The sequence below is a fragment of the Callospermophilus lateralis genome, unplaced genomic scaffold, assembly GCF_048772815.1.
Source record: "Callospermophilus lateralis isolate mCalLat2 unplaced genomic scaffold, mCalLat2.hap1 Scaffold_109, whole genome shotgun sequence".
NCBI lineage: Eukaryota > Metazoa > Chordata > Mammalia > Rodentia > Sciuridae > Callospermophilus > Callospermophilus lateralis.
The window spans coordinates 3,137,893-3,161,954 of NW_027511135.1; the positions used below are offsets into that span (position 1 = coordinate 3,137,893).

General features: G+C 35.4%; 1 protein-coding gene across 2 annotated transcripts in view; it reads left to right on the forward strand.

The window, feature by feature from the left end:
* The window catches only part of LOC143386356 (nucleotide sugar transporter SLC35D2-like), a 43,010-nt gene that overhangs the window by 3,675 nt on the left and 15,273 nt on the right, over nucleotides 1-24,062 (forward strand). The window contains exons 6-11 of one of the 2 annotated variants that reach the window (XM_076841513.1): nucleotides 394-462; nucleotides 2,558-2,660; nucleotides 5,756-5,848; nucleotides 16,318-16,385; nucleotides 17,510-17,588; nucleotides 20,764-20,846. In XM_076841513.1, coding sequence (XP_076697628.1) covers nucleotides 394-462; nucleotides 2,558-2,660; nucleotides 5,756-5,848; nucleotides 16,318-16,385; nucleotides 17,510-17,588; nucleotides 20,764-20,846 — 495 coding nt within the window. The remainder of the gene's footprint in view (nucleotides 1-393; nucleotides 463-2,557; nucleotides 2,661-5,755; nucleotides 5,849-16,317; nucleotides 16,386-17,509; nucleotides 17,589-20,763; nucleotides 20,847-24,062) is intronic. The other variant, XM_076841514.1, reaches the window with a different exon arrangement.

Consider the following 24,062-nt stretch of genomic DNA (forward strand, 5'->3'; position numbering starts at 1 on the left):
AAGGTTAAACGAGTTGGAAACCTATCTGAACTTGAGTTTTAATTTTCTACAGTTTCTGTGTCTGCTGCTGCCACTGAGTGAAGCTGGGTCAGAATCACAGTTCTAGGTTTTAAATAGCATTTATATCTTCACTGAAAATGTGTGTTTCCTATTTAAAAAAATCCTGACTTACAAAAATGCCAACTCAATAACAAATGGTAAGAATAAGAAAAATGACTGCAATTATTTACATAGCAAATTGAGTTTTTGCTTCATCAATGAGATTCTTTTAAATATCCAGTTCCTTGGAAATATTTAAAATACAATTGTTTATGTTTTTTTGCCTGTTATGAAATGTGTCTGTACAAATAATAAAGTCACATATATGTATTTTTTAATTATCTTATTTTGTAGGAAGACTTTTTCTTGGGGTATTCAGATGACTGTATTTGCAATGATTATTGGAGCCTTTGTAGCTGCCAGGTAAGATGAGGGCCTATAGATAGCACATGAAAAATTGTCAATACATTTTGATAATAAATGATCAGTTACCAATCAGAATAATTTTTTTGTAGCCTAAGTAAAAGTCGTGTCTTCTTCAGAAGTTAAATCTTTGGCTGTGTTAAGGTCAAGGCTGGCAAAATTAAAATTTTTGGGATTCTTAAATTCATGTAATTTAGGATTTTTTACTCTCCTGTACTTACTGAGCACATACTGTGTGCCACAAAATATTTTCAGCATTGAGCACATTATTTATGTATTCTTCATAGTGCTGAATGGTATGGGTATAATTTTCCTACTTTATAGTTAAAGGAAATTTAAAGTTCTATACTTTCTCAAGGTTGCACTGCTAATAAATGCTGGAATTTGAATGTGTGCCTGAATTCAGAGCCTATGCAATTTCATAAACCATGTGGCATTCTTTTACTTTGCAAATTTTTAAAGAAAATGGTGTCTGCTCTTTTGTGAGGTGAGGCAAATGACAATGAATACCTTGACTTATGGAATAATGAATAATATCATTGCTTTATTTGGCCTCACTTAAGATACATTACAGATGTCATTACTTAGTCTTATTAGATTACTGGAACATTTCCCCTTTTTAAAAAAGTTCTAGTTTTAAAGTGTATGAGGAAAATACAAAGCAATGATAAAAGGAGATGACTATGCTAATTGTTCTGATTTGATCATTATACATTGTGTATGTATAGAATTATCACACTATACACCCAAAATATACATGATTATTTTGATGCAGTTTAAAAATAAATAAAGAAAAAAAATTACATGGGGAAAATGTATACCCAAAGACAGAAAATGAAAATGATCACTAGAAGCCTGATACATTTTACTCAGCCCTGGTCATGCATAGATGGATTTACTGATGTCACAGATTCTACCTGACATACATTTACATCTGGGTATTCCAATGGATGGCTCATTTACTTTCATCATATCCTTGTGGTGTAACTGGGGGGAAGTATAATTTAAACTCTATTTTATCTTAGATCTCCAAGTGAAATTTCATTCTAAAAAAGAGAGGGTGGCAAAATTTGTTACCACAATTTGGTTTTATAGCCAAATGTTGTATTTGTCTCCTTGGAGAAAAATTCTACACCAGGTATCTGCCTTTCTTTTAAAAGGTGTCCTGTTAATCTCTGAACATTTTGAAGCATTTCCTTGAAGCCAGTGAGATCCAAAATTGTACAACAGGTTTATTCAGGACTCACTTTGGCCTGCAGAAAGCTTTGAGGAGGGTTTCTAACTAGCCCTGCTTAATTAGAACCTTTGACTTGTGAAAAAGATGGAGAAGAAGAGAACCTGAAGTTAGAGTGTTGCCATATGCTTGGATTAGGGGGTGTGCATTAGGCTAATCCTGTCTGAAACTGCAGCAGTATGCAGCTCCTCAGGTTTTGGTTCCATTTAGAGGTTCAGTTACAAGCATTGTAGTGTCTCTGCAAAGTCATAGAATGTGAGGACACCATTTTGGCTGAGGTGTTAAAGTATGCATTTATTCCATTAAATTTACTGATTTCTTATCTTGTGCTTACTACCCTATTAAGTAGCAGAGATTTTCAATTTCCCCAGTCTCACTAGTTTTACCTCATTGAGTAAGTATTTGAGTTCCTACTATGTGCCCTCTCACAGCTTACTGTGATCCATACTTCAGAAATTATGCCCAACTGCCTGTGGAAGTTAGTCCCATCTTTTTTGTGAACTTTTTGAAAAATGATATGTTAAGAACTTTTGATTTCCTTATTTGTGAAATTGATGCCTTCTGCCTGATTTGGTCTGACTTTGAATTCAGAACAGTTTACTATTAACTGGCATGATTGATTATTATTCCTTATGATGTGTTTAAGCATTAGTGTTTTTGTTTCTAAAATAATCCCTATTGAGTATGGAATTGCCAACTGTGACCAGGACTCAAGAAACACTAGTAGCTGATATAATAACCTAATGTTCATTTAGCTGGACAAGAAATGTTCTTGCAAATATTGTAGTTCAGACCTATTAAAAATTAAATGCATGTTCTTTAAATCTAACTTATTCTTAAACTTTTGCTTATGTTTTGCAGCTCTGACTTGGCATTTGATCTGGAAGGATATGTTTTTATTCTGATAAACGATATACTGACAGCAGCAAATGGTGCATACATAAAACAAAAATTAGATTCAAAAGTAGGTAGCTATCTAAAACTTCTTTATTAGATATTTACTGATGTTGGGAATGGTAATAGCAATTCATCAGGGTAAAAAGTATGGAATAAAGAAAAGTACTTAGAAGAGATGGGAGAGACATGGGGGTTCTCTGAGGGTAAATGCCTATATTCTGGTGTTCACATAAGAAAGTTCTTTAATTAGCAATTAGGTTTTATTGATGGCTTTTGGGAAGGGATTATGGGAATATTGACTTATAGTGGGGTAGGAAGGTTACAAAGTTCATAGAGAAAAATGTCATAAATGCTCATGGCTCTGTTCTGAAGATACTTAGTGAGGGATCTGGAACAAGAGAAATATCCTGAAGCCTTTGGGCAATCTTGAAGGGAAGTGAGTGTTGGAAGGCGCTTGCAGAACAGGATGACCTTTGTGTACTTGCCTGACAAATGGTAGGAATCTTGAGGAAGCATTAGTTTCACTCCCTCAAGGGTACTGCCGAGTTTCCTGGCTTGGATCTCATACGTGACCTTTGTACATCCAGCTCTTTGCCTTCTATTGGTGGCGTGGACATGAAGGCATTTCAGAATATTTTTTGTTTGTTTGCTATATACTTTGAGTATGCAGACATTAAATTTATTTTCAGATCAAGCCAGACCATCAGAAAGCTGAGTATTTGACCCACAATTCTTTTGATACATTGTGAGGTTGTATTACAGTAAAAAACAGGTATATAGAACTCAGCTTGCTGCATCATAGGGTTGTTTTTGAAGGAGTTGTTCTTGATTTCATAATGTACCCTAGGTGAGTACCCAAATGAGATATTTATCTTAGATGTCACCATAGTTTTTCCTGAGCAGCTGGTATGTTTTTATCTCATAATTTAGTCTTATAACTGATGATGGTTTTATCTTATTTTCTACCCGTGTTTTATCTTCAGTCAGATGAACTTTTCTGCTTAGTTCTTTTTTTTTAATATTTATTTTTTAGTTGTAGTTGGATACAATATCGTTATTTTATTTATTTATTTTTATGTGGTGCTGAGGATTGAACCCAGGGCCTTGCACATGCTAGGCGAGTGTTCTACTGCTGAGCCACAATCCCCCATTCTGCTTAGTTCTTACTCTGCTATATTATACTTACAATATTTCTGAAATTACTTTAGGTCTTTTTTTTGAAATTCAGATGATAAATAAATATAAATATCCTGTTCAATAATTATAATAGTATTGAGTTGGAATCCTTTTGGCCATTGCTTTGCCTTCTCCTCCAGAGTATTACAGATTGTGTGATTACCCTATTCATTTTCTCGGAGAATTTTTTAAAAAAATATCCTTGAAGAACTAGGGACAGTATAGATTTTTTCCCTATACATTTTCTCTAAGTATGCCTTTTATGTCTCATCCTTCATTTATTTGCCTGATGACTGTATGATGATTGCATTTCAAAGGAAGATGCTAGTAAACATTTTTGCCTTTATTAAGTAAAGTGAGCAGATAGAAGTTTGGTCTTACTCTGGTGTGTGTGTGTGTGTGTGTGTGTGTGTGTGTGTGTGTGTGTGTGTGTGTTTCCTTTTAATCCATTTACTGCTTTGGAGAATAAATACTAATTAAAACATTTATCCAGCAGCTTCAATTGTCTGAAGCAATGCTGTCCAATAGAATTTCTTTTGATGTTGGAAGTCTTCTTTATCTCTCTCTGCTGTTTGTTACTAATAGCCACGAGACATATGTGGATATTGAGCATTTAAAAAGTGACAGATATAATTGAGGAACTGAATTGGAAGCTTTATGTAATTATAATTAACTTTAAATAGCTACATGTGGCTAGTGGCTACTATTTTTGAACAGTGCAGTCTAGAATACATCTTAGAACCTAGGGGGAAAAAAAGTTCAGAGTATTTTACTCCTAGGAGAGACATTTAGTTCTTCACTTAGAAATGACTTAGAACTTATTTACATTAGAACATTTAAGCTCATTGATCTGCTTCTCATTTCATGGATTACAATCAGCAAACTAGAAGTGGTGTTCTGTTTAGAGGCAAAGGCTTGCCAGTAGTGTAAAAGATAATCTGCAACAAGAGAAACAGAAAAACTCTGAAACAGACACAAATGCTGATGAAAAAACTAGCATAGGGGATATTAAACAGCATTAAGGGCAGCACTGTATGAGAACATGCTATAGTAATGTGTGTTTATGATGATGCCCTAAGTAAAATTCAGTTGGTGTACTGTGTTTAAGAAGTTTGGGAGAGTTAGGCATGGTAGTACATGCCTGTAATCCCAGCAGCTCAGGAGTCTGAGGAGGAGAATCACAGGTTTAAGGCTAGCCTCAGCAACTTAGTGAGACCTGGTCTTAAAATTAAAATAATAATAATAAACTATGAGGGTGTAGCTCAATGGTAAAGCACCTCTGGATTCAATCCCCAGTAACTTAAAAAAAATTCAGGAGTTGGGAAGAAAGAGACTCAAACAGGGCTGAGGTTGTGGCTCAGTGGTAGAGCACTTGGCTAGTACGTGTGAGACACTGGGTTTGATCCTCAGCACTGCATAAAAATAAATAAATAAATAAAAGCATTGTGTCCATCGACATCTAAAAAATATTTTAAAAAGTACTCAAAACAGTTAAAATGTGAAAAGAAAACAGTTTTGGCATTTCTATTTTTGTTATTTATCAGTTATGTGAATGATGTGGATCATTTGTTTGCTTCTATATACATCCTCCATTCCTGGAGAGCACATGTCTCTGGCTGACTGGGCACCTATTCTTAAAGATTGCTTTGTTTCTCTATGGCTTTTTGCTTGCTGCCATGCAAAATGAGGCACACTTTTCAGTGATACTTGTGACCATAAACAATTAATTATTTGGTTTATCCTAGTATGGCCAACACGGAGATACTTTAAATAAATCATAAATTTTATTGCCTATAATTTCAGGACTACTTATAATCCTGGTCCTGTGAACATGAATCATACAGCATAAAGCTTAGTGCTGCATTTCAGACTTGAATGCATCTGTTGAAATTAAAGTCTTTTTAACTTAAGAAAGTCACACGAAATCATACATCATTATTATTATTATTATTATTATTATTATTATTATTATTATTATTATCCTAGGAGCTGGGGAAATATGGTCTTCTCTATTACAACGCACTGTTCATGATTCTGCCCACCATGGCCATTGCATATTTCACAGGAGATGCACAAAAGGTAGGACTTTCTAATTATGGTTAAATGGCTTATGTTGATAAATTACTATATTGTTTTTGACCGAAAAAAGATAGACTGTGGGGTTGTTAAAAAGAAATGTGCTTATTAAGTAACTACACACTGAGAATTTACTCTTTAGTTTACTAATGTCATGCTAACTTCCTTCTTGGCATAAGTGCTGGAGAGTACTAAGGTGCCTCAAAATAGCTCTTGTCAACATAAAAATAGTACATGCTAACTAGTGTCCTTTTCATATATGCCAGAATAGAGGAAGGGAATTTTTACATTTTTGATTAAACTACAAAATAGGAATCTAAGCAAACTATCCTTGAGAAGCACAAGAATCTTGAAATAGTAAAAACTTCAAAACCCTAAGCAAGATTCTAGGCATCACTAGAATTTTGTTTCTCTGATAATTGTCATCCTGGCTTAAATTCCAAGTTGTTTTTTTTTCCTTAGGAGATACTTATTACTGTGTGGTGCTATGACCATATAAATAGAAACTAATGTTGGTAACCAATTTTCTGCAAATGTTTAGTTAAGTAAATCCAAAATAGAGTACTAAAGTAAATCTAGAGAAGAATTTTTCTCTAAAATAAACCTGTATTCCTAGGGAAAAAGTTAATTCCATATTGTAAGAATTTATAACATTTTGCAAATCAAATTGAAATTCAGAATCCTACCAAGGATTTCTGTCCCAGATTCTTTCTGATAATCCCCCTGGCTAGTACTTCATCAAATACTTATTACTTATTCATTCTTAAGACAGTGATGATGCCCACAGATCAGTGAAGGCTGAAATAAAAGGTTTTTGAGAGCAGTTAGACTATTGAAAACTTGTTCTTGAAACAAAGTATACTGATAATTTATGAAATATAGTTACATAAGACCTCTGTATTTTAAATAATTTGCATATATCATTTTGAATAGATGTGTAAAGTTCTAATGATGTGACCTGCGTACTAGAAGATCTAGAAATGGCCCTCAAGTAGGAAACAGAGCTAACTGCTCTGACCAGTTGTGATGAGTAAATTTCTGTGACTGTGAAGAAAATGGTAGTAAAAACTAGCATTTTTTGAATCTGTATTATCTGCTAGTTGCTTTCTATATATAACATGATAGCTTAGAAAGTTTACATTATCTCTAGTTTACTAATGTGAGAGTAGAGGTTCAGAGAAAGTAAATAACTTGCCCAAAGCCATACTAAGGGGTAGGGGGTATCGGGTGGGGGATGGGGGGTAATAGGATCAAAATTTAAACCCAAGCCTTATAGCAAAGACTAGGGTCTTTCCACAGTGGTCTGCTTCCTCCTAGCAAGACCCTGACTGAAGCACCCTTTACTCTTTGGAGTAAGAATGTGATGTAAAATGACCATCCCCTAATGGCAAGATTACAATTCTCTAGGCCAATTTGTATATGAGAAAGTTGGAAGAATTAATATGGTTAGGTATTTTAAGGACCTAGCAAAGACAGAATTTTCATTATATTAAAACTTTGACCTATTGCTTGTAGCTACTTGAAAAAATTGACCAAAGGAGCCATTTCTTCATTCCAGAATGATGACAATTTATGTAAAAAGTTATAATTCGCACATTTTGAAATTCAGTAACTCACATTCATTTTGAAATGCTTTAGTGTAGTTAAGAATATTTATTCATAGTGTGAAAATTTGCTTTGTCACCTATGTTAGATCTAGATTTCCTCTTATTCTATTCTTCTATCTCTAAGCAGAAGAGTAGAATTTTGAATAATAGTCTTTTGTTTTTCCAATAAAAGTGTCAGGCAAAGTCAAGAAAGGTTTATTTTAGAAGAATAATGATTTTGAAGAATGTCAGTTCATTTAAATATTTTCCAGTTAGAATCATAAACTAATTTTAGAAATTAAACTCATTGTTTTATAGTAAAACTCCATCATTATTTTGGATTTTGTATAAATGTTTATTCTCATTCTTATTACTAATAAAACATTTATTGTGGTACAAATGGATATTGGCTTTCTTACAATCCCATGCTCTTTTTCTAAACATTCTTTCCTTAACATCTTCTCCATCTCAACATTCTCATATAGTTAAAGACTATTGTATATCTCACTGTGTTAGACTCAGAAAATAAGAAAAAAGAAGCTGCAATAAAATGGTATCGTCTTTAAAGACCATACCATCTTATTAGGGAGCAGACTTGCCATTCTAAGAGCAACATACTCCTTATGGTTTAGATATAAGGTATCCCCCAAAAGCCTAGGTATGAGACAATATCAAAGTGCATGCCTATTAGTAAGTACTATGAGTATTCAGGTTAGGAAGAAAGTGGTGTGAGTTACATATCAATAATTGTTGTTTAGTGAGGTAGTTCTTGTTTTCTTTTTTGTTTATTTTTATTTTTTTTTTAATTGTAGATGGACACAATGCCTTTATTTATTTATTTGTTTTTTTATTTATTATGTGGTGCTGAGAATCGAACCCAGTGCCTCATCTTTTTTTTTTCCCTTTTCAATTCTTAGAAGAACATCTGTGACATAATAAGCACTTAATATGTATTCTTTGAAATAGCAGTGATTCTGTAACTGTAGGCAGGTAGGGTGTGACTGGAGGGGGTGGGTCACTGGGGGTGTGCCTTGCCTTGGGGGCTTTTCTTTTGTCCTTGTGTAGGACATTTTCCTCTTGACCACTCCTGAGCTGTTTCCCTCCACTGCACTCTTCTGCCATGAAGTTCTGCCTCACCTCCGGCCCAGAACCATGGAACTGGCCATGTATGAACTGGCCATGTATGTATGAGTACCTGCTGGCAGGTACTCTACCACTGAGCCACAATCCCAGCCCAGTTCTTGTTTTCTTAACCACCAAATGCAATAAGCAGTTAGCCTGTTTTGGGGCTTGTTTTAGAGAGAAGACTTACAAAGGTGGTTGAGTGATTATTTTTTTATTTAAAACAGTCTGTATGTCGTAGGTGGAAGCCTACATAACCCAGGGTGTCAAGGAGGCTCATAGTGTTCTACAAGAGGTCTGAGGTTTAGTTTTTTCACTGGAGGATTGATTTTCACAGTAGATAGTGGTTTGTTTGTCTGAAGCCTTATCTAAAAGGGTTTGCATTAAAGAATGGGATATATGGTAAGGTAAGAGTTTTCTCTGTTCTTTCAAAGACCATATTAAGTGCTTATTATGTGTCAGATGTTCTTCTAAGAGTCTGCTTCATTGTCAGATTGTCAGTGTGCTTTTCTTCCTACATGTGCATATGTATATTTGGACAAACATGAGTGTTTATGCATACATTTTTAAATGAGGCTGTTGCCAAAAAACAATTTAAGACTGTTTCTGGCCATTAGAATACTTTACCTATTTGGTATGATGCCTTCTACCTGACAAGATACTTCAACATAAATAATTTCCACTGATCTTTGTTACATACCTCTGTAGTAGGTTGATATCTGTTTTTCAGATGCTAGAAACATGCTCAAGCCCAGTTGGCAAGGTTCAAAACTAGAACCGGTCTGACTCCAGAACCCTTGCTTTTTGCCTGTGTATATGTATCTCCCCAAACTATCTGCTGTCCCTGACTTACATTCTCCATTTGGGACTTCATGCAGGGACTTCTTGTAGGACAAGCCCTCAAATGTGAGAAATAACTCAATGGTGGTTAAAAGAGTAGTATTAGGAGTAGTCAGCAACTTGTCCTTGTCATTAATTATTTACAAACAATCACTGTTCTTTCAAAGACCATATTAAGTGCTTATTATGTGTCAGATGCTCTTCTAAGAATTGAAAAGTAAAAAAAAAAAAAAAAAAAAAAGAAGACCAAGGTCTTTGCTTTAATCGTGCTTGGATTCCAGTGGGGTGAGATAGACTACACATAAATTATATACTAAGAGCAATGAAGAGAAGTAGAGCATGAGGAGAATGAAGGGAAGTACTGTTTTTAGTAAGTTAGCTAAGAAAGGTGTCTTTACAAGATTCATTTAAGCAGACATGAACTGAATGGATTGAGAAACCAATTTGTGTGGCTTTTTGGAGTGGAAGTAATCTAGATCTAGGTTGAGGAAAAAGAATGTTCTGAATCCTGAGAAATGAACTCTTAGCATTTTCTGAATGGGTACATATCAGGGAAAGCCAAGGTGGACCTTGAGAAAGGTCGAGGAGGAGAAATGAAAGGTGTGTTCCAGGCAGAACTAAGTATGAACACCGGCATAGATGCAAGTGTTGTTAGAAGATAGAAGTGTAAGACTCGGAGAGGCCTTGGAGAGCATCTGGTTCAAACCTTTTATTTCATAAGTGAGGAAATAGGGGCCAGAGAGGACCCAGGTCTAGATTTCCCAGATTTCCTGATTGTAAGACTGGTTCTGTCACTCTTCTCATTATACCACACCCTGTTTCCTTCTAAATTAGAACCAGTGCTAGATATTGGAATTTGAAATTTACTCTCCAAGTAATAACAAGTCCTTAAAAGCTAGTGATATAAATGGTACAATGAAGAGAAATTTGGGCCTATGTGCAAAAAACCAGCATCCTCTAGGTCTGTCCCCATGCACTAGCTGATTTTGGATAAGTCCTTCTGCTCTCCCACTCTACTTTGTCATGTATAAAATGGGGAGGTTGGGATAAAATGTTCTCAAAGTAGGTCCTTTTCTGGGAAGAGACAGAATTTATGAGCAGTAAAAGTCATATTGGTGTGGACACTACTAGGCTGCTGTCCTCCCAGCTGGCCTGAATCTAGTGCTCCCAGATAATCAATGCTGATCAACTGCTTTCATCCGTGGGACTCCTGGCTCTCCTGAGCTTAGGCCACTTATTGCATGGAAGCTCTCATTGTATTGAATGAAAAGATCTCCGTGATGAGTGGTTAAATGTAAAAGCATGGTGCAAAGGGTAGGCTTTCTTTGAGTAAAATGAAACAAAAAATAAGACACACATAGTTTATTCACTTATTTCAATAAAGGAACTGGAAAAATTATATATGAAACTAATAAAGTAACCATCAACTTTTGCATTTGTGTGTGGGAATAGGTATATAGAAAAGAATGAAGGGACACTTCCAAACTCTTCATTTTTCTGAATTGTTTTTATTGTAGAATCATGTGAAGGTATTTAAAAACTGTACTTTATAAAGTGAACAATAAGAAAAATATTATTTTTTTGAATAAATGATGAGTATTCTGTGATGAATCCTAACTTCAAAAATAACTGGGAAAGATAGAACAAATTTATTTGTTTGCATTTTTAGATTTGCAGATTCTTGACCTGGATGCAAACTAAAGCAAAATTTGAATTATTTTTCTCAAAGTCTCACTATTAACCTAAGTAGGCAAAGGAAGAAAAATTTTCCTCTGCTAGGGCAAGAATCCAACAAGAGGCTCTGAAAGGTCCAGAGAGGTATTTGACAGGATTGATACAATCTTTAAGAAAGAATTAGAGGTTAAGGATGAAAGAACTAAATTACCTTAAAGACTAAAAGGCAAGTTCCAATTGAACAATGCATCCCAGTGAGCACATAGTACAAGGGAAAGCCTTGGGAAAGCATTCTCAGAAACTAGTCTGGTTGTATGTGTGTATGTGTGTGTGTATGTTTGTGTTTTAAAAGTTTATTCAAGGTTTGCAAGTCTTGCATTTACCTTGAACCAAAGAACCAATATTTTAGCACTTAATGTTTTTAAAATACATATCTTCTAAAATATTTTAAAAAGTCCGTACATATTATATGAAAACCAGCTTCCTGTTAATAAAAGATATCTAATTAATATAGGTAGAGGTGGAGTGGACATCACTTCACTAATGACTTTCCAAAGTGTCAGGACAGATTGTGTTTAAATTCATTAGTTGCTGCCTCCAAAAGGGAATGTTTGCAGCACAAAGCCAGTGATTCAGAGTCACAGGAGTTGGAGCTCTGCTTTCTGGCAGCACATTCTGCTAGGTATTCTCACGTAGGAATGGAAGAACAGACCTCTTGCTGTGAATCTCACAAGGCCAGTACTGTAGGCACTGGGACATTGTATAATGTCTTCATTATATCACTGGTTATATTACATGACTTAGGGGAATGACAAGAAAAGTTGCCACACAAATCATCTGTCTGGAAGTGTCTCTTATGAAGCACTGCTGTTTAAATTATGAAAAAGTTTTAGGCTACTGGGGTAGCCTGTCCAGGGTGACTACTCTTGTTATTAGTCATTTTTGAGGATGTGACTTTTTCAACAGGAGCAAGAAACTTGGTTAGTAAGTTTAGTAAGTGTAGTTTTGCCGTCATACATAGGTTTTATATTGGTGGCAGAGCGTAGTGAGCAGCGAGATAGTGAAAATATCTGGGCTCATATTCTCATTTAAGCTAGCATAAGGGGCAGAGCAGGAGAGGTAGAAAATGGTTATAATAATGTCAAGGTGGGTAACCCAGCACCACTGATTCTAGGAACTCACCTGACTTTCCCAAGGCAGGGAGAGAACTATGGCAGATCATTTGCACCACTAACATTATCTTTGTTCTGCCTTAGCAAGTTTCCTAGCAGTTTACTTTTAGAAAAGGCCACATTTTTTTCTCAATAGTTTTTTTTTAAGAGAAAGAAATTTCAAAATAGATTTACATCATTTACAACCTTTTTACCATGATGTTCTATATAGAGTATAGAAAGCCTAAAGTGTTTGTTAAGATTTTTCAAGGTAAGCAGGGAGAATCAAAACACAGAAAATGTCTCATTTATACTTCAGATTTTAGTTTGCATATAAAATAAGTTATTTACTTTTTGTTTAGCAAGTTTCCCTGGAAGTGGAAATGGTTGCACTTGAGACTGAAATGCACAATGAAATTATTCCACGTTTCTCTTTAGATCAGGAGTGGTGAATCAGTGCAGATATTATCCTGTGCTCTTATGGACAAGGACAAATAGTCACAGTACTTTCCTTTTTGAGCCTGGACATAGCCTCAGAATGTTTCCCACTACAGTGTTTCAGACAGCCAGAATTAATCAATCAGAGCTGGTACAAAAGAAAAAATCTTGAGGACACAGTGGTTCATGCCTATAATCCCAGTGTCTCTGGAGACTGAAACAGGAGGATGGTGAGTTCAAAGCTAGCCTCAGCAAAAGCAAGGTGCTAAGCAAATTAATAAGACCCTGTCTCTAAATAAAATACAAAATAGGGTTGGGGATGTGGCTCAGTGGTTGAGTGCCCCTCAGATCAATCCCTGGTACCAAAGGAAAAAAAAAGACAAAATCTGATTGTATTCCTGGACTAGATTTTAGTTTTATTATTGTATGTCATTTTAGTGCTTAATCTTACTCAGATACTCCCTAAATCTTTTAATTTCCTTTATCTAAGCAACTAAAGAATAAATTTTATAGTTAAACTTTTCTTTTTCAAATATTTTTATTTGACTAAAAATCTTACACAGAACATGGTAGGTCCATATAACCTTTGCCCTTTGATTGTATGACACTCTTTTCACTCCTGGAGATTTTGATCCGTGGAATTACAGGATACCACCAGCACCTGTAGAGGTGGAGACTTCATTCAAAACAGAAGGAAGCCTAAGAAAGCATCTTTGTATGTTCAGTCTGTAACCACAGCCACCACTTAGCCAAGATTGCAGATCATGGAGCTTGTGGCAGAGTCCTATTTAGTTCTGTGTTACGCACAGAATGACCAGTCAGGTCATTCTCGTCACAGTGACTCTTTATCAGAGTTTTCTCTAGAGGCAGAAGTTTTGTTTTGTTTAAACATTTTATTTTTCCTGATTAAAAAAAGTACATGATCGTTGTGCCTTCTGTATCTCCTGTCATAGGGAAAATAAAAAGGTTTGCCTGTTGGGGCTGTGGGTGTCGCTTAATGGTAGAGCACTTGCCTAGCATGTGTATGGCCCTGGGTTCAATACCCAGAACCTTAAAAACAAAATTTTTCTTCCCTGCAAATCTACCATCATGAGTTAATAATGGTAGTGGTGGAAGCTTAAGTAAATAATCTCTTCTGTTTATAAATTCAGTATATATTTATATAATTTATATATCTTATTTTATTCTCCAAATTGTTTCTAACAAAAAGCAGAAGGAGCAGATTGTTTTCTACCTTTGTAATATAGACAAGGGCTCATAGAGGTTATATGACTTTATTATGACCTCACAGAAAGTTAATGCAGAGTTACAAGTAGAACTCCTGCTTTTGACTCACTGATCTGATAAGAGCAGCCATCGAGTAGAAAAACTTGTGTTGTTTCCCAGAAGTATAGATAGAAGGACTGTAGGCTGTGGAACTGAACAAGCTCTTACTAGCTGAATAATTTTGGAAAAGTTACTGAATATTTCTGAGTCTGGTACATAGGAAGCTTGTAATAAGTGGTAGCTTTTATTGCTTTCTTAATACTGTTCTTATGGCAGATAGCAGGGAGGGTGGGCTCTTGAGGTGACTGAATGGGTCATATTTGTCCTTCAGCTGTACTTTCAAATGGCTGCTGCTGATTTTGTTGCTGTCAAAGATCTATTCTTGTGGTGAAGTAGAGGAATGCAGCAGGCTACTTGTGCCATAGACTGGCTTTCTTCAGACATAGGCCAAATACTTAGGGAAATGGCGAAAATAAATCCTCTGAGAATTATTTTTCTGTTTTTGAATTGTGTAAATAGAATAATGGCCATAAGATTTATTTTAATATTCTTCAGAATAGTTACTGTATCCCCAAAGGGGGCCTATGCAGTATATATTTGGGGCATTTTTCCTGAATAAAATTTAATGTTCATTGTAAAGAGCCATGGACTTGCAATGTGTAGATTTGAGTCTAATATATTAGTTATGTGACCTAAAGTTAGTTAGTCATTTGATGTTTTCTGGGGATAATATGACTTGGCTTTTTCATCTTAGAGGGTTATCATGGGACTCAAATGACATGATCTATTCAGAAGCACTCCACAAATATTAGGCAGTATTATTTATTGCTGTAGTTTTCTATTTCATTATGAGCAGACCTAATTAAATCCTCTTTAGCATAGTGCCCCAAGGCCTAAGTTAATACATGTCAGAATCCTGCCCCATTAGCATAGGAGATTAAGGAGGGAAGGAACTCCTGTATATAGAGTATAGAGAGATTTATGTAAGGTTTTTGCTATATAATTCTGATTATTTTTTACTCTGAAGTCATCCATGCATGTGTGTGTGTACCACATGTACATGATTAAAGATATTCATCAAGAATGTATAAAAAAAACTTAAAACTCAGTCATCAGAAGACTTTTAATTAAAATTTGGCAGAAGATTTGGGTAGACTATAAAAAAAGAAATACTGATGTCAGATAAGCACATTAAAAGATACCCAACCCTTGTTAGTCATTAGGAAAACAAGTTAGAATTCTGAAATGCCACATGCCACTCACCAGAATAGTCTCTGGGAATTCTAAATATTGATGAACATGTACAGTGGTGAGAGCTCTCATACAGTGCTGGGTAGAATATATAATTATGTAGCTACTTTGGAAAAAAGTATACAGTTTATAAGAAAAAGGTTTATCTTATAAAATTAAGGATAAATTTACCAAAAGAACTAGCAATCTAATGTCCTAGATATTTACCAAAGGCAAATAATAATGTGTCAATAGACTTTTACTCCAAGGTTAATTGCACCTTTATTTATAATAACATAATTGTAGAAACAACCCAAATAAAAGTCCATTGACTCTTGACTAAACAAATTGTGGTGTGTGTATATATGTGTGTGGGGGGTGTGTGTGTGTGTGAGATGATATATATAAGTGATATATAATATATATGATATTATATCATGTCATATATATATGAACAATAATTCTCCTGGAGTAGATCTTAGTTGTATTTGTATAATTACTTCTATACTTGAATTCTCACATATTGCCAAGGAGGAAATTTTTTGAGGGGGGGAGGAGGTACCTGGGATTGAATTCAGGGGTACTTGACCACTGAGCCACATCCATAACCCAGTTTTGTATTTTATTAGAGACAAGGTCTCACTGAGTTGCTTAGTGCTTGACTAAATTGCTGAGGCTGGCTTTGACTTCACAATCCTCCTGCCTTTGCCTCCCTAGCTGCTGGGATTACAGGTGTGTGCCACTGCACCTGGCTAGAAATGTGTTTTAATGTTGGAGAAAACCTTTAACACTAGTACACTAACAGCCATCTGGGAGAATAGCTGAGTTTAGCCAGATGTGGATGCGTGCCTTAAGGAAATAGATATTTCTTTGCACTAGTAGGGAGAAGTACAAAATCTCCCCACATTACATTTTAGAAAGTAGGGTGTCTTTTGAAAATTTTTGTTGGTTCAGTTTGATATATTTGAAACTTGAACATCACTCTATCCTGGGAGTGATGCAGGGAAATGCATGCCTCTGTGTGTGTGTGTGTGTGTGTGTGTGCGCACGCGCGTGCATGTGTGTGCATGTTGGAGGTACACACATAAAAGGATTTTCATTAATGAATGAATGAGCTCCTTCTGAGGGCCTGCTCTAAAATCTAATGCTTCCTTGCGTATTATAGGCAATGGAGTTTGAAGGCTGGGCTGACACCCTCTTTCTTCTACAGTTCACCCTCTCCTGTGTGATGGGGTGAGTGTTTATCACCTTGTTAGCCGATAGTTTTCCTAGAGACATAGATTAGAGAAATTTGTTCAGGAGTTCATTTGCCTCATTTCCCAGTATATGTTTGGGCTCCTGAGTGTGTCAGCTTAGGATAATCAATTCCAGACTCAAGTGGTTTCATAGTACCACCTGGGAGTGTGCTCTTAAGGCTGCTGAATTGATCCCAAAGTCATGTTAGAGGAAGAAAAGAGCTGATATTTATCCATTGGCCTTATCTATAATAAGCATCATTTTATTTCAGTATGCATTATTTTATCTATACATTGACAGTTTGACACATGTTGTTGTTCTCTAACCTATGAGAAAGCAGATTCAAAAATTAATTATCAAAGTTTACACAAGCAGTAGATGGCAAGGCTGCATTTGACTTTGGGGCTAATTGACTTATCTCTACCATGTTGTCTTCTGTCTAGAAGAGAAGATGTAAAAGGCAAAGAGTATCTGCAAACATGCTTCTCTCCTCACTTTCATGTTTCTAAAATGTGTCCTTCCCTTAGCCAGTCAGCTCATCTGTGACTGGACCTGGCATAGTGAGCAGATGCTTTAGAATATAATGACATGCTTCCCTAGGATTAAGTCAGCTCAAAAACCTCAGTGGAAACCTAGGATTTCCAAGTGCTGCTACTTAGTTATTGAGGGAGCCTGTATCCCCTCTTAAAGTAGTTCCAGTTTGATTTTCTTCCATCCTTAAGAATCCCTCTTGCCTTCATCCTGTCCAGAGGTCACATTGTCCTCATGAGAGGTATACAAGTGAGCTAGGGTTGTGAGATCTGAGCTTTCTGTCTAGCTTAGGTGAGATAGTAGGAAGCATGATTGCTAAAGAATACTCATCATTATAAGTAATGGTTTCATGGTTTTGTTGAGGGGATCAGAAAAACACCAGGACAGGAAATGGATGTGTGTTTCTCTTTAGAAGTCTTAAAAAATCTGAAGCTTCAATGTAACAACAGTGAGGTGAAGAAAGCTCACAGTTGCTCGATGACTAGAATGAGCTAGCATGGCCAATACTGGCTGTTTCTCTTGGCTAGAGATTATTTTAAAGTTAAGCACTGGGTCTTCATTATGATGTACCTTTTCCTTCTTCACCCTAGGTTCATCTTGATATATGCCACAGTGCTCTGCACTCAGTATAATTCTGCTCTTACAACTACAATAGTTGGCTGTATTAAGGTAAGTTGGAAAAAAAATACTAATATCTTTTTGGTATGTGCTTTTTTGACTATTGATCCTCTAAAATAATAATCTTTTTATGTTTTTACGTCCCATAATCCTCATTTTCTGTTCTATCTTATTAGTTTTGATGGGTTGAGTTGCATTTCTGAAAGTCATTAAGAATTCAGGAAGGGCCTGCTCTGCTTGCAGGCAACTTAGCTCTGAGGAGTGCAGGAAAAGGAAAATGTATTATCTTAGAGTAGAGGAAGAAAGAAAATTTAGGCCTATTTGTGACAGGGCAGATGAATAGCTTAGTAGTGATAGGCCCATCCCATTAATGGAAGCAAGAACTGCTCTGTTTCACTGAGTTCTGGTATTCTATGTGAAGAGGTGCTGGCCACAAGCTAATCAAGGGTGCTTTTCTTATGACTGAGCCAGACCTTATATGACCCACTTTTAAAAATTGTGTCTGACATTTTCAGTAATGTTGCTTCCTCCTGAACTGTTTTATTTGAGGGAGACTCATTTGTCTTCAGCCAAGAGAGCCAAGTTGATTTGAGTATTGAGCTAAAGTTCAATGAAGCCTGAGACCTCTTTCATCTGATTTTGTCATTCTAGCTCTTTAAGATCAAGGAGGTCATGGCATATTTGAATTAGCCAAGTGGGTTTACTTTCTAAAAAAGACAAGACAGAGAGGTAGGTCCATGATCATTTGGGAAGAAGTGGATGGTTACTTTGGTGGCTTCCTTTCTGATGCTTCAATAGTCATCAGTAGAGGTAACATTTTTACTGACTACTAAGTAAAACATGCCCCCAGTGGAGTGGGGCCCATCCCTGGTGTTCTGCACCCCCAGTGGAATGAGGCCTGCCCAATCTCCTGTTAGAAATCAGATTGGGTTATAATTTCCCAAAGTCTGTAGCTTCAAATCATGAAATTAGAGTGTTTGACATGAATAGAATTCTAAATTAAGCTATAACAAGTCAACTGTGTGAATTCTCCCAGAAAGCTAAAGACAAGGGACTTGGCTGACTGAGATAGTTTTAGCCCCTCAAAGTAGCTCTCTGCTGTGTTTTGGTTTTGCATAGTTGATGCTTCAAGAGCAAAGTGGACGGCTTGTATCTTTAGAATAAGAGCAGTTAGAACATAGGAGATAGGGCATTTGGTACCATGTTTTAGCTAAGGAGAAGGATGGGGTAGGAAAGCCTATGTTTGGTTTAAATAATTAAATGACTTGCTTGGAATTTATCAGTGTGTACTTTATTGTTGTGAACCTGGGATACACACACAGTGATACCTAATGTGCGTCCATACTTTTCTTTTGTTATACTTTTGATATAATTTTGATATATTCTGTTGATATAATTAAGTAACCAAGGATTTACTCAGTCCCAAGGGAGCAGATTTATTTCAGACCTTTGAGGGAAAAACTGTATTGCCGGATTAATTGCTTTTGCTCCTCACTGCTGCATGGTCTCACTGTTGAAGGAGAGCTAATAGATGGGAGTTAGAATCTACCAAAGCTACAGTGGTACTTCTTTCATTAACTTTTCTGCTTTTCTTTTACTAGCTTTTCTGCTCAGCTGTTCTTTTAGGAGGCTTTAAGCTTCTTTCTGTTCTTAAGGATCCCAACTTCACAAACCCTCTGTCAGATTCCTCATTTCTCTTTGGTGAGGTGTGATAGGAAAATCAATTAGTATTTCTGGTTAAAAAAGGAATCCCCAGGACTACTCCAGATAAACTAAATCACAATCTGTAGAGTATAACCTGGAAATCTTCATTTTTAACAAGGTTTCCAGGTAATTCTCAGATACACTAAAGTTGGAGAATTACAGTCTTAGTTTTGAGCTCACAGTATACTCTTCTGTGCTTCCTGTAACATTCTGTCTGGGGGAGGTTGGTGTCCTCCTGATAGCAAATGTTGCTTAAGATACCCTAATATATACCTACAATTTTTCTGATTTTGAGAAGCAAGTTGTGCTCTCGGTAGGCCCCCCTCCTTTCTGAAGTTTCCTGCACAGTTTATGCAAATTAATTCACTTTCTCCCTGTATCTTTGTATTCAAAGAGAGGTCCTGTTATTTACTTTTCCAGCGTACCTATTGGCTTTGTTTACTATTACAAAATACATATATTTTATCCTTCAGTAAGAAAATCTGCTCTAGGGCTAGGGCTGTAGATCAGTGGCATAGCGCTTGGTCTGATGTACTGGGTTTGATTCTTAGCATACATAAAAATAAACAAATAAAATAAAGTCCTGATGTCTATCTACAAATACAAGAAGAAAAAAAAAACCCTGATGTAAGGTAACTTGCTGTCACTGTCCTTAGACCTAGAAGAAGCTGGTGTAATTTTGAATGCTCTCTGAAAGAGCACTCTTATGAGAGTTATTTTGAAGTTTTGTTTTTACTTTTTGTTTTTTTCACTACTGAAGATTGCACCAATGGCCTTAGCTAGGCAAGCAGTCTACCACTAAGCTATAACCAAGTCCTGGCCTTTAGGCCTGATCCAGGAATGTTGCTACATTGACAGTTTATGGTAGTTTCAAAAGAGAGGGAAGCAGTAACTTATAAATAAAAAAGAAGGAATATTTGAAAGGAATTGAATGATAGTTTAAACTTTAGAAAGTTGTTTTATGCTTTTTTAATCTGAAGATAATTAAAGAGAGCTGGATGTTTATACCTAGGAGTGTCAGAAGTGATTTTAGATATAATACTTCAAAATGACTTCCCATGTGTTATTGAAGATAGCAAGGAAAATTTCTCTAATAATAGTCTTCATGTTGGCAAAGTTCCCATCATCCCCTTTTTCCTTTTTAAAAGAAGAGGAAAGATGTTTGCATGTTAAAATTCTTTCATCCTTTATTCTTTCTCTCATAATCAGTAGTTATCCCAATCAGAGTAAAAAGCCATCTGTCAGCCATCCCACAAGGCAGGGAAAGTTTGATAATCTTGTTAATGATTTACAAGCATTTACTTCTGGAGAAATAATTTGGGAACAGGCTAATGTCATTGACTTCTTACTGGTGTCCTTGTTCATACTACACTCACTTTAGGGTTAATGGGTTTATGTTGTTACTGTTTGTTTGTTTTTGTATTTTAAGGGTATTTAAGGTCACAGCATGCATGAGTTTATATGTAGATTTAAAAAACTTGGTTAAACCTATGTAACAATATATCACTTCTTTTCTTTTTAGAATATATTAATAACTTACATTGGAATGGTCTTTGGTGGAGATTATATTTTCACATGGACAAATTTCATTGGCTTAAATATCAGGTAAGTAAAAATGTTTAATTAAATATAACCTCATTGACAAATAGGGTTTAGATACTCAAAATAATGTCACAGTAAGCTTGCATTATTTAATGGCAAATTTATTTACTTATTAAATAATATTTATGGAATGCTTACATTGTGCTAGATATTTAATGTCTCCACATAATGCTTTTTGAGAAAAAGGGAGAAAATAATTCCATATTCTGTGCACAGTATTTAAGAAATCTTTTCTGGTAGGTAAACTCCCTTTATTTAGCTTTCAAAGGACAGTTGTTTAATTATACTAGCTGGCAGTGAAGCATTCTCAAAAATTAAGAGCTAAAGAATTCCACCTCTTGGGCTAGGGTTGTGGATCAGTGGTAGAGATTTGCCTTGCATGTGTGAGGCACTGGATTGGATCCTCAGCACCACATATAAATAAATAACGATATTGTGTCTATCTGTAACTAAAAAAAAAAAAGAAAAGAATACCTGCCCTGTTACAATTGATTTGTATATATCAGTAACTTTCTTTAGATCTTACTTAATCTTTATCAGTTCAGATATTTATGAAAAATCATTTCTAGTTTTGGCAATTTGAATTTCATGGTTTTAAATGTTAGTTATATGCCTAAAAATTATCACGTTTATATTTGGGATAGACTCCTGTTCTAAAATTAAATTTGTTTAACAGCCTACTTGACATATCTAGCTGACCTGTCCAAAACTGAGCTCCTTTTATTTCCTCCACTTCTCCTCCACCCACTGTCTCTATCATCTTGGTTGTTGGAGATGCTATCCTTCTAGATGCTCAATTCAAAAACTTTGGAGTAACCCTTGACTTTCCTATCTTGTATCCAATGTCCAGTGTGTTAGCAAATTTTGTTGGCTTTATCTTCAGAAAATATCCAGCAAAGGATCACTTCTCACCTTCTGCATTACTTTCATCATCATTTAACCTCAGCATCTCTGGTCTTGATTTTTACCCTAGTGTTAAATACTTGTATGCATGGTTTGACCAATGAACTTTCCTCTTCCCAGTCAATTCTCAACAGAATAGTCAGTGTAGGCATATCAAAGGTAATTAGATCATTCTTTCAATTCTCCCAATAACTACCTTAGCTTTCTAAGTCCTTGCTAGATCCTGTAAGATCTGTCCCCTTTACCTCTCTAACTTGAGCTCTTACCTTCTCTCTTACTCCACTTCATCCACTTAAACCTCTTGTTGTTCTCTAGAATGTTGAGCATGCTCTCTCTTTATGGCTGCTGGATTAGATTTTTCTTCTGCCTGGAACATTTGCATGCCTTATTTCCTTTATATCTGTAAATTTTTGCCCAAATGTTACCTTCTCAAGTAAATCCACACTGACCACCTTATTTTAAAGCGCAATATTCTTTCTTTTAACACTCCTTTCTTTCTTTTAACATCCTTTACCCTGCCTCTTCTACTTATCTTTTCCAGACATCACCATCTAATATCATGTATAATTTGCTTACTTGTATTTACTGTTTCTGTCTCCCCTGCTAGAATGTAAGTTCCATGAGTATAGAAATCTCTGCTTTTATTGTTGACTGATGTTTTTCAAGCTTCTAGGATGAGTCCTGATAGTTGCTTAATGAATAATTGCTTTCTGAATTCTGATGGATTAGTAAATAAGCACTTTGGGAACTGTAAGGATCTCTAGTAGTATAGGTAATATCTTTTTAACATGCAGCAAATTGTTTAACTTCTCTTATCTTTTAGTTCTTAAAATGTAAACCAATGATAATAACTATTCTATCTTCCTGATGAATCAATATGAAAATTAATATTAATATTACTAACAGGTTAACAAATCATTTTTGGCCTTTCCCTGACATGTATTTGCCATTGTTGTTGTCTGTCTTTTAGAGGAAAATTCATTTGTTATTTGAGGGATCAGGGGTTGGTAGGAGGATTGGTATAGTATATAGATAACTGAAGAATGAATATTTTAAGAGGTTGAGTTTGAGACCTTGATTGAAGTTGCATTGATGCTTCCCTTCTTTGTGACTTTGAGTAAATTGTTTATCCCTTCTGAGTTTGTTTTCTTATGTGTCGGGAATGAAAATAACTATTTCTTTAGAGATGTTAGAGTGAAACAATGATAAATGTAAAGTACCCATTCACTCCTTAATATCAGTCTTAATATTTCATGAATATATATGAAGAAGGGTCAAGATGGGGTAAAATGGAGAATCTGTTCTGAGTGTGCCCTGAATTTCATTTTTAAAAATCTGAATTAAAGGATCATGTGACACAAATATAGACCCAACTCAGGGATGAATTGGTTTTCTTTTTGTCTTCCTTGAAATAAATGATATAATGGCCAAAATGAAGTAAGAACTTCTGTTTCAGATCTCTGCCACTCAAATCTCCTGTAAGATTGAAAAGTTAGATATCAATATACAAAAAACTATTGTATTTCTGTATATTAAACCATCTGAAAAAGAAATTAAGAAAACAATTTTATTTACAATAGCATTAAGAATAAAATATTTATAAATAAATTTAACCAAGAAAGCAAAATATTTATTACACACTGAAAACTATGATACATTGATTAAAAAAAAAAAGACCCCCGCCCCCCATGCGCTATTAGAAAGATATTGTATATTCTTTCTTCAAGACTTAATATTGTTAAAATGCCCATACTACTCAAAGCAGTGCACAGATTTAAGTGATATTCCCATCAAATCCAAATGGTATTTCTTACAGAATAGAAAAAAGTCCTAAAATTCATACAGAGTATCAAAAGACCCAAGAACAGCCAAAGCTGTCTTGAAAAAGAATAAGATAGAGGTACCACATTTTCTGATTTCAGAATTTATTACTAAACTGAAGTAATTTAATAAATAGAGTTCTGGCATAAAGCCTTCTGGGCGAACAAAATAGAGAACCCAGAAATTAACCCACATATTTGTGATCAATTGATTTTTGACAAAGATGCTAAGAGCATACAGTGGGGAGAGCATAATGTTTTCAATAAATGGTGTTGGCAAAATGGATATCCACATGCAAAATAATGAAATCACTTTCTTATCTTTCACTATATACAGAAATCAACTCAAATTGGTTTAAAGACTTAAGCATAAGACCTGGAACTGTAAAATCCCTAAGAGAATGAGGACAGTACTTCATGACCTTGGTCTTGAGTTCATGGATCTGGCATTAAAAGCACAGGCAAAAATAGATAATTGGGACTACATTAAATGAAA